The sequence below is a fragment of the Theobroma umbraticum genome, unplaced genomic scaffold (genome assembly GCF_002168275.2).
Source record: "Theobroma umbraticum cultivar Fairchild unplaced genomic scaffold, ASM216827v3 scaffold_95.0, whole genome shotgun sequence".
NCBI classification, from domain to species: domain Eukaryota; kingdom Viridiplantae; phylum Streptophyta; class Magnoliopsida; order Malvales; family Malvaceae; genus Theobroma; species Theobroma umbraticum.
In genome coordinates, this window is record NW_018397257.1 from 9760651 (window position 1) to 9772264 (window position 11614).

At 31.4% G+C, this 11614-nt stretch overlaps 2 protein-coding genes and 1 pseudogene across 3 annotated transcripts in view; all 3 read right to left on the minus strand.

The window, feature by feature from the left end:
• The window catches only part of LOC110412776 (tropinone reductase pseudogene), a 6686-nt pseudogene extending 4435 nt beyond the window's left edge, over window positions 1-2251 (minus strand). The window contains exons 1-2 of the transcript XR_016351015.1: window positions 1669-2251; window positions 73-338 (exon numbers count right to left, since the gene is read on the minus strand). The product of XR_016351015.1 is annotated as a tropinone reductase pseudogene (transcript). The remainder of the gene's footprint in view (window positions 1-72; window positions 339-1668) is intronic.
• Window positions 2252-6191: 3940 nt separating this feature from the next.
• On the minus strand, window positions 6192-8423 carry LOC110412775 (tropinone reductase homolog At5g06060-like). Its single transcript, XM_021423396.2, has 5 exons — window positions 8269-8423; window positions 7962-8169; window positions 6827-7043; window positions 6627-6733; window positions 6192-6540 (listed from the first exon to the last, which is right to left on the minus strand). The coding sequence occupies exons 1-5, from the start codon at window positions 8358-8360 to the stop codon at window positions 6346-6348; spliced, it is 819 nt and encodes a 272-aa protein (XP_021279071.1). The 5' UTR covers window positions 8361-8423; the 3' UTR covers window positions 6192-6345.
• Window positions 8424-10063: 1640 nt separating this feature from the next.
• Window positions 10064-11614, minus strand: part of LOC110412774 (tropinone reductase homolog At5g06060-like) — a 2319-nt gene continuing 768 nt past the window's right edge. Inside the window, exons 3-5 of the mRNA XM_021423395.2 lie at window positions 11273-11489; window positions 11051-11157; window positions 10064-10360 (exon numbers count right to left, since the gene is read on the minus strand). Coding sequence (XP_021279070.1) covers window positions 10172-10360; window positions 11051-11157; window positions 11273-11489 — 513 coding nt within the window. The 3' untranslated portion in view covers window positions 10064-10171. The remainder of the gene's footprint in view (window positions 10361-11050; window positions 11158-11272; window positions 11490-11614) is intronic.

Here is an 11614-nt window from a genome sequence, read left to right on the forward strand (position 1 = left end):
ATTTGAGGATACCAGTTTGGCATTATAGCAACCACAAATGTCGTCTCATTAGCAGAACTCAGGAGTCGGGACAATATGCAGAATGAGAGTTACCAGAAAAAAGAAAGAATGAGAATGGATGTTTACTAACCAGGATGTTAAGTTTTCCACCAAATTCAGAGGAGACAGTGTTTATTAGCTTCTCCCTTTGGGCCTGAGATGATACATCACAGACTGAACCAGTAACCTGGAAACCCTTTGCGTCCCAATCAAGTAAGCATTTGTTGAGATCAGTTTCATTTCGTGAGCAGGTGTGTATTCTTGCTCCCAGTGCAGCTAATTCATCTACGATAGCATACCTGATCACAGTATTAATTTGTGATCATTCAAACAGATGCTCTATTTTACCAAGTTCCAAGGAGGAAAAGTATTTGATCTCTTCAGATCAGCATTGATATATCGTAACATAAGCCTTTAATCAATTTCCTCTAGAGTTAGATAAAATGGAATCACATGATCAACTCCAGTCTCATTTGTGTTGGTTAACTATCCCAAAAATTTTTTTTCTTAACTAATTTGTGCCATGTGGTAAAAAAAGTCATGCAATAGTTGCAATAACCGGTTATCAAATGAACTCTTTTTTTTTAATTGTAACATGTCAATTTAAACTTTATTTTTTATCATGTGGCATAAATTAGTACAAAAGAATTTATTTTTAACAAGAAATAAAAAAAATTTGATCTAAAATTGTGAGAACCAAACTTTGCTTGTACTTTTGCAGTACAAAAGCTGTTTCGTAAATTGTACTTAACACTCATTAATTAAAAACATAAAGTTCGAAAAGAACTCTTAAACTAGTTAAAAAAAATTTAAATAAATCTTTATTCTTTTATTATGTTAAATTAAGCTTGTATATTTTTATTTTAAGTTAAATTAGCCCTAATAACAAATAGTTTGATTAATTTTTATTAACCAAAATATCACTTATCATTTTATATTCATATGACACTAACGTGATGTTAATATAGAAAGCAAAAAATGTCACATGAACATGTCACCACACCACATTAACACGTCATGTCATCTTCAATTTTAATATGTTAATTTGTTACATCATCATCATCAATTATAACATTTCAACATATCATATTGATAGCATGTTGACTTAGTCAACTATTAATCATAAAGGTGAATTTAATTCGAAATAAAATTATAAAAATTTGATTTAACGTAATAAAATAATAAAAACTTATTTAAATTTTTCTAAGTAGTTTTAAAACTTTTTTAAATATTATATCTTAATTAAAATAAATACAAAATAAAAAAAAAGGAATATCTATGTTTGGGTTTACTAGTGTATAGTCACTTGCACAACTTAATCTTAATTTTTTTTTCTCGGTAATCTTTAACATATATATATATATATATATATATAATCTTTAGCTAATGACTCTCTTTATTAGAATTGAGGTTAAGATGTTAATTTCCATATTTAATGGTTCAATTCACGTGTATTAACAAATATAGATAAAGATAAATTATTTATAATACCCTAAAACTATGTAATTATGAAATCAGTGGATTTGATCAGAAAATCATACTAATACATATATAATATGAAAAAAAGGAGTCACATGCAACAAGGTAAGAGCAAAAGAAAAAATAAAGAGAGAGAGCGAGAGAGGTGACCCGATTCCTTTGGTTCCACCAGTAACAAGAGCAGTCATGGCATGAAGTGACCATCTGTTTTTCCTGCTACTGCTATGAGCTGCAGTTGCCTGATCAGCCATCTCCTCTTCCCTTGATCTCTTGCCTGCCAAACTGAGAATTATTGTGTTTATGGATAGCCTTCTCTCGGCTGCTCTTTGTGGCTAAAAGTTTGAACGAAATCAAGTGGAGACAAAAGAAAGGTAATGATATTTCAACAATTATTGATGTTATCTTTTCCCTTTTATTTGTACTTATTATTCTCAATCATTTTATCATAGAATTTACAATAATTTTTAATTTCATAAATATAAGTCCTATCAGTAAAGATTAAAACTTGAATGCAATAAGCACAAATAAAAGGGAAACGATAACATCAGTAATTGTTGAAATAGCATTATCCTTCCTTCGGAGGGTTAAAAGATTGGGCTTCTTTTATTTCAATATGGACAAAATACATATTAGATATTTTCTTGTTTCTGGTCCTTTTTGTCTTCTTTGAAGGATTAGAGATGAGGTCCTGCCCATTTCAAGAAGAAAATCTGGGGTCCTTAAGAGAAAGAAAATAGAATCTGGCATTTATAGGATCCCACAATGATTTATTACTAGAGTTCAAAGACGGAATAATTTATTTTCCGTATATCTTTTATTTTCTTCCTCCAGCAACAAATATTTATTCATCTTTTGCTGCAGTTGCTGTTCCTATTCTATGATTAATGAAACTTTTTGATTGAGCCAATATATACATAATATATGTATGACTCTCGAGTAAAAAGAAAGAGTGAGAAGCAAAGAATAAATGAGTAGCCAAACAAATGTGATTGACAATTAATGTCTGAAAGAATAAATCACCATAGACTCATCTTAAATAACTGACAATTATTGATGTTGTAATTTGTCTTTTGTTTGTGCTTATTGTCTCCAATTATTTGTTCGTTGAATCTATAACTTTATACAAGACTTTCGTCCCAAAATTTCTTTTCTAATTTCGTCCTTGATGGTGCACTTGTGATCAATATAATTGTTTCATATCGAAAATAGAGGAATATAATACACACGGAACTCAATCATTCAAAAAGACAAAATCTTAATCATCATTTCAAATTTTCGTGTTTTCAATTTGTACATGTAAGTTCAATTTCTTTATTCTCAAATAAGTCTTAATTCTTTTATTTCAATTAATTAAATCTTTTTATTTTTATTTTTAATCAAATAGATCCTTATAGCTAATGATTAACTTATAATTATTATTAATCAAAATGTCACTTATTATTTTTTATTCACATGATACTGACATGGCATTGGTGTAAAGGATAAAAATGTGTTATATTATTATTTATTATGACATAGAATGAAAGGTGATATTTTGACTAATAATAATTAGTTGACTCAAAATAAAAAAATAAAAACTTAATTGAACATAATGAAAGAATAAAAACTTAATTATTTAAATTTTTTGAATAATTCAAGATTTTTTCTAAAAAAGACCTTGGCGAGCATGTTTGGCCTAGTTTTTTTTTTTTTAACTTAAAAGCTATTGTCAAGCTCTTATAAAAAATAATAACTTTTAAAATTAAATTAAAGTTGTTTGGTAAATTTACTTTTTATAAGCTCTTTTTTATAGATAAGTTGTTTGACAAAATAACTTATGTAAACTCTAACTTTAGTGAAAATTACCATAAAAGGTATTTAAAAAATAACTTTTTATTAATCACAAATTTCTTTGGTCAAAATAAAAAAATAACTGTATTTTTTATCTATTTAAAATAAAATTTTGAAAATATAAAAAGAATTTGTATATAACATAAAGTTTATAATTAATAATAAATTATAAAAAAAAGAGTTCAACAAATAATTTATAAGTAACACATAATTCATAAATAATTTTTTATTAAATAATAATAAATAAAATCAAGAGAAAAATTAAATCCAATTAAAAAAATGAGAGATGAAAGAAAGCAGTCAGTCGACTACTAAAACCTTTAACCCTAACAATGGAGGAGAACCCATAAAAGAAAAAGAGAAATCTAGGATGGTAGTAATAATTCAAGAAAATCACGTTTAGCTATTGATGGCCTTACAATAAAGTTCACTTCCATGAACAATATTATCTGAATAACTATAATCAACAAATATTATTTCAATTTTCATTTAATTTATCTCAACAACCATTGACCTATTTAATTAATTATTTCATTCATAATAATCAAATATTATATACACCATAAAGAAGTTTAGAATAAATAAACATCACATAATTGTCATATGAAACAATAAACTGAAAAATATCAACTAATAAAAGAGAGTTTTCAAAGTTCAAAAAAAGATAAAAAAATAAAATAGAAAACAAAATAGAAAAAAAAATAATACATGAATGCAATTTTGAATTTTGAATCTTCTTTTTTCTTAATTTTTGTAAGAAAAAAAAATCTTAGAATGATGTTTTACAGAAAGGAAGAGAGGAGAGGGAGATCGATAGGGAGAGAAAGACGAGTATTTTTTGAGGGAGAAGATCTTTTTGAAAAAAAATAATTAGAAAAGATGAATGCAAATATACAATACATTCCGTAGCTTAAAAATAATAGAAGAGAGAGAAAAAAAAGAAATTCAAAGACGCTTTCAATGTCTTAGCTGTAATCACATGCCCCCTAAGGATTTTGTTTTGCCATAATTGTACAGGCATTTTTAATGGGAAAAAAGAGAATTTGTCCCTGGACAATAATTCAGCAAGTAGATGATCAGCCTTGCAATGCTTTTCATGCATATGGGAAGTTGAAGCCATTCACGTCACGCTTCCATCAACACAAATAATCCGTCCTGTTATGTAAGAGCCTACCGATTGGCATAGGAATGCCACCAAGGAAGACACTTCTTTAGGCTCTCCAATCCGTCCCAAAGGAGTTCTTGAGATTACAGATTTCAGACATTTTTTCTTCTTCGAAAGCCTGCAAGGGAGAGGAGCAAAGTTTGAGATTAAATTTGCCTGATCTAGAATTTTTCACTGATGGATTAATTTATGCGTACATGTAAATGGCACATTAATAAGAAACTTGATCTTGTTACAGCTTTGGTAACAGGGGTTCTAATCAACCCTGGCGCAACCCGAACGCTGCCAATTCCACCACAATGGCATACCATCTGTTGTCGTTCTTCTTGCTGCTCTCTGCCTCAGCCATTTTCCTTCCCATCGTCTTTCTATCTTCCTCTCTTACTATGTTAGGAAGACTAAATATACTATTTACAGATACCAGATGCAAATTAAGAACCAACTGTCAAATTCCAAACGTTCAACACTTGACTCTTGTAAAGCAAAAATCGTGAAAAGAAAATTGTCTTTGAAGACTTACCTCTTCTAGATAGAATTCAAGTATGCCTTCTTGCTTCAAGTTTTTGTTTCTGAAAATGTTTAGTTTGCCTAGTTTACTTTCCCAGTCCAGTCCTTACAAACCCATTTGATTTGAAATCTTCCCTTACCGGCCTCTAAACTTAGCATATAATCATACTTTAATTTTAAATGAACGATAAAAACAAAATCAAATGACCCAAACTCAGCCGACTCATGAAGAACATGCCATAAATTTTAACTATAAATTCTTGCAACTCAACAGCATACTTTTTTCCAATAAATAGAGAACTTTTCCTCCCTTCCTGAGGATGAATTCAATAATAAAATTTAATTTTCATTTTTCAAACTTGATCTTGAAAATAATAGATTTTACACAAAAGATGCTTATGAAATTCCTCTGTTTTGCTTTTGTTTCTTAGTCAAAAAGATAGGTGATTGCTAAATGTTAAAAGAGAAGTTTACACTAACCCTACTTTATTTCTTAATAACATTTTTATGTTTTTTAGATCATTTTTGAAGATCTAACCTCACTATATAAATTTTTAAATGCATTATGAATAAAATATAATGATAAAAATTACATACATTAATAAGGTTGCACTTTTTTATAGTGTTACTAAATGTGAAAAAAGTGAAGCTAAATGTTTAAATAGTAAAACTTTTTAAAATTTTACTGTATAAAAAAATAAGTCGCATAAAAAAGTGTGATTAAAACTCAATTTTTTTGTAATGTCTATCTTTTTTGTCTTGAAAAAATGAGAGAAATAAGGGTTTGGGTTTTTTTGTAGAACATTTAAGCCAGATAAGTTTAATATATACCAGTTTACTTCACCTACAAGAACTAAGAAAAGCATGCCAGAATGCAAATTTTGGTCGTACAAGAAAATTTGCTGGTCTTTCCATTCAATTGGGAAGAAAAACTCCTGCTCGTTCAAAGCTGTTCATCACAATTCATAATCATCTGTTGGATTTTTCCTTTTTAGGGAAAAAGTCTAGCATGACAAGATGTTTGTCTTGAAGCCCAAGGACTAGAAATTAAGTTCCCATGACATTTATCAAGCCCTCGATGAAGAACAAGTCACAAGGGGAAGCCAAACATCTACTTGCTTTGTATGACTCTCGGGCAAAATCAAAGACTGAGAAAGTAAAGAATAAATGGTTACACCTACACAAATATGATTGAATATTAATGTCTTAAATAGGACAACGAAAATAGAAATCGCTTATTAAAACTCCAGGTTTTGTGGTCAAATTAAATCCTACACCCATCTAGAAAACGAAAGAAAAGAAACAGTGTTTCTCTTTGTTCTTCTTCAAAGTCTTGCTCTTGGGAAGAAGAACCCATTTGCTGTCACCCCACCATCAACACAAATAATTTGCCCAGTTATGTAAGAGGCTGCTGGAAGGCATAGGAATGCTACCAAATGGGCAACCTCTTTGGGCTGTCCAGGGCGACCGAGAGGGGTTCGAGAGTTCAGAGCTGCCAGAAATTCTTTGCTACTGAGAACCTGACAAGGAAAAATGGAAGGAATTCAACATCACGGTTTAAATATATTTATTAATGCAAGAGAAAAGCATGGTGAAGAGATGTTACTGGCTCAACAAGTTGGGTTCTAATGAAATAAGGTGCAACACAATTGCTCCTGATATTGTCTTTTGCCCACTCACATGCCAAATTCATAGTCAGTTGATTCATTGCTCCTGTGTAAAGAAATTTGACCACAATTTACACTTAACTAATTAAACAGCATTAAAATTCATGATTACTAAGATTTAGTTTTTCTTTCGAAGCACCTTTAGTTGCTCCATAGATAGATCCAATATTGAGTGAGAGCACACCAGCAACAGAAGAAACAAAAACAATGCATCCAGCTCCTGATGCCTCGAGAAGGGGATAAGCAAATTGGCAGAAATGGAAAGCGGATTCAAAATTGGTAGTCATCATAGTTGACAATTCTTCGGCCGTGTAATCCATGGTCGGTTTCCAAGTGTTCGTCCCCACATTGTTTATCTATAACCAAAAAAAAAAAATTTACACAACAATTCTATTAAATTGCTGATAATAAGTTAAAAATATTTTAGATGCATCAGTATAAAGGTCGCCCCATTTATTATCAATTAATTTTAAATTAAAAGTTCATCTTAGAAATTTAATATGATACAGAAACAGGCATTGCTTTCATTCTTTATGTTTTCCTTTGATTTTTCTCACGTGGGAGATCCGAAATCTTTACATGTGAGGACAGCTGTATGGTAGTAGTTATAAAAAAATCTCACATATATTAAATTAGAGATATTTAATGTATATAAATGTAATAAAGATCTGCCTACTTGTTGTCTATTGGTTTTACATTAAAAATTAATTTTAAAATTTTAAAATGATATCAGAGTAGGTATTAGTCTTAATCCTTTCTCTTCAATTTGCTCAGTTAAGGATTATATCCTTTCATGATTAATTTCAACCATGTGACCATTCTCTGTTTTCTGAATTCAAAATCCTTGACCTGACTCAAGTAAAATGAAAATGCTCTTCAAAGTAAAGTGGGATTCTTGTTCAAATCATCAATACTCAACCACTCTTCCACCTTGTGAATGTGTTCCATTTCTTTACCATATTTTATTCAGTTTTCAATGTAAAGAAGAGTTAGTATCCCTAGGAAAATAAACAGGAAAAGGCAGGAGATTATAGATAACTACTCCAGCCAGTAATTTTTCAAAGATTCAATTTCAACAATTTTGTTATGGTCTGGCAAGTCAGAACTCACGTGCTTCCCAAACCGAGGGTCGCTGGTCACAGGATCAGACGACTATCTCTAAAAGCAATGACTAGTTGAGTTAATCTATGCGTGCTTCCTACCATCCTGTGTTTACACTTGAAAATTTCACAGAGAAGAGATGATGAGTTAACCTTAGGAAGAAGTTGACTTACAAGGATGTTGAGTTTCCCAGTAAAGAGAGAGGAAACTTTGTTCATCAGCCTTTCCCTTGCAGCTGGAGAGGCTACATCACAGACTGAACCAGCAACTTGTAAACCTTTCATCCTCCATTCTTTCAAGCATTCATTCAGCTGATCTTCGTTGCGCGAGCACGTATATACTGTTGCCCCCAGCGCCGCCAACTCTTCCACAACAGCATGCCTAAAGCATAATTTTATACGACATATTGGAGCAACAGATATTAACTGAAAGAGCAATCTCATGACTACAGAGGCACTAGAGAAGGAAAGTGGCCATTACCCAATTCCTTTTGTTCCACCAGTAACAAGGGCAGTTGCTCCTTTGAGAGACCATTGGCTGTCTCTACAGCTTGAAGTTCCATCCCTTGCCATGACAACTCTCTCTCTCTCTCTCTTTCACTCTCTGGTCAAGAGCTTAACCATCTTTATAAACTTTATTCAAAAATATTCTTTATTATAATTTTAATTATTTTTAATTAATTTTTAATATGACTTGACAACAATACTTTTTAAATAATTTTAAACAAATTAAAATAATTTTAGATTTTTTTAACTCGTCATTTAAACAAAAATTTTAAAATTAAATCTTGATTTTTCTCTTTTCAAATACTATCTCACCATCCAGCTCTTTCTCATCATTCTAAAAAGTAGAGATGACATCAAAATATGTGTTTTAGATTTTTAGATTTATTGGTTGATTCATAGAACTTCAAAGTTGAGGAGTTGAAATTAATTAGATATATATAAAAATTAAAACATTGTATGACTTTGGTAATTTAAATCTAACTGCAAACAAGCAAATCAATTAATTATTAGACATTATTGACTTTTAGGTATTGTTTCACTGATTTTTAAGTATTACAAGATTAATTTTTAAGTATTACGTAATTTAATTATTATATTTTTTATTTTTAAATATTACAGGATTAGTTTTTAACATGACTTGCAAATTTCTCACGTTACAAACTTTTCTCTTAGCACTCTTTTCTCTCGTTTTTCATTTTTTCTCTCTTTTCTCTCATTTTATATAGTAAATTCCATTAATAGACAGCTAGCCCCCTGTAAAGAACGTTCTTTCTTCAAGTTACAACTGATATACCCGAAACCACACTTTTTCCTTTCAGAAAGATTGCAGGAAACCTAAAATTTCTCGATATCTGAACTTCAAACCATTTATTTGAGTGTGAAATAATAGTTTCTCCCAAATCGTAGTTAAAAAATTAATATAAACGGAGCAGCAATCAAATAGCAGTTTAACAGGCGAGGTACTGAAGTTTCCTGTTCTGATCAGATATTTGACGTTACTTATGTAACCTTTCATACGATAATAGTATCAATCGTTTGTAACCTTTAACGTATGTGCCAAATAGTAGAGACTGCTGCTGATCAAGAACTTGTACGTTGATCTCACCAGCTCAGTTGGCTAAAGATGAATCTGTATGGGAGATTCAAGGCATAGATAAGATTTGAGAGACTTTTGATGCATATGTACAACTTTGACCATAATTCAGACTTAAAGAGAAGAACAGGGGGGACAATGAAAAGAAAGACGGCTTTCTACTGTTGCTATTCACTCTTCAATTTATTCACAACCACCATAGAAATTACTCCATATACAAAAAACACTGCGAAAGTTACAATCAGTTAATCATAAACCAGCAAAACCTCAAAGTGCAGGGAAATAGATAACAAGAGAGAGCAGGTAGATAAGAGTTCAATACCAAGAAATGGAGACAAAACTAGAGTTAATAAACTAAGACACAAATGCAAACATGGGAAGTATCTCCTTTCCAGGCTGGCTAAAGGAGCTAAACAATATATAAAAAGTAGCTATTTCCATGACAGAATTCTCAAAGAACTCATAGCCATGTCATCGTGATTAGAGAATAATGACTATAATCCAAATGAGAACAGTGACGGAAATGCTGCCAGCCCCATCATCACAGACCATTGAAAGAAAAACAAAAGATAAGCTAAGGAAAGCCAACCACTAAATAGCATAAAAACAATTTAGGAGGGGAGAAGTTCTTGTTCAAATATGAAAGAATGAGCAGGGGACAGCCAACAAAATCCGGTGAAAATCAGGATAATCTGAAACTTTTTAATTTTAACAGTGTTTGGCTTGCTGTAAAATAGGAAAGGACAGAGAGACAAACAAGACATGATTGACTAACTGAAGGTTTCTAGTAATTTTTGGGGTAGAAACCATTTACAGACATGCCGCCATCAACACAGATAATCTGACCAGTTATGTAAGATGATGCAGGCAGGCAAAGGAATGCCACCAAGGATGAAACCTCAGTTGGGTCACCAAGACGCTGTAGAGGAGTTCGAGAATACACCTCTTCTAAATATTCTTGGTTGCTGAGTACCTGGAAAATAATTAGTGAGATCAACAAAATGTAAGATTACCCCAACCAGGTTCAAAGTACATTTACTAGATACAAATATTTGTACTCTTAAATGCAACGGTCCATGTGAGTGTAAATTAACGAGTTAGTGAATGAGAAACAGAGAGAGGACGATTATAATTAGATGTGACAATGCTTAGTGTGAACAGCATCAATTTTGATTATGAAATCACATTGATCGAGCAGATGCTGTTGACGTATAACATTCACAAATCAGACTTTATGCTCTGTATATCCCACATCATTGATCCATGTTTGATAATGTCGTGTAAAAGGTAGTTTGAAGGGTAGGTTCTAAAGAAATCTTCAAAGGAGCTTCAGCCTGGAGCTCATTTTGAAATTTGAAGATTTATAAGATTCAGGATCTTTAACTGTTAGTACTCAGAAGCTACTTGATAATAATGAAGAAAACCTCTGAATGAATGCTTATACTGAAAAAAACACTAACAACAAAGAATACGTCTTAATTATTCTCAGAATCTCTATAACCAAAATACTTGGTACTATGTTAAATAGGGAAAAAAGCATGTATTATATTATGCCAGAGAATCAAAGTCATTGCATATCACTACCATAATCCAGCATCACTGTAAAAATACAATCAGATTCAGTGCAAACTATAAACAAGATTTAGAGTGTAAAGAAAATTACTTGCTCTACCATGGAGGTTCTAATGTGCCAAGGTGCAACAGCATTACTCCTTATATTATACTTTGCCCACTCACAAGCCAAATTTCTTGCAAGTTGATTGATAGCTCCTACAAGTCAAAACACACCCCACCACCCTAGTAAACAAAAGGAATAACCAATTGCTTCTACAAATTCCCACTGCATAGCAGCATTCAATGAAAATTTTCTCAAATATATATTCACCTTTAGTTGCTCCTTGAAGCGACATGGACTTGAGTGAAACAAATCCAGACACAGAGGATGTGAATACAACACTTCCTACTCCTGATGCTTTGAGAAGTGGATAAGCAAGTTGGCATAAGTTGAAAACAGATTCAAAATTGGTTGCCAAAAGAGTTGAAACTTCTTCAGCTGTGAACTCTACCATTGGTTTCCTTATATTAGTCCCAACATTATTAATCTGTGAAAACAAAGGCACATTTTGGTTTTAACATATAAAAACGAACAAAGATCTTCGCTACAAAGACATAATCATAAATTGCAAATAACATAGCATTTGTCAGGAATACGTATAGATACCTCAAC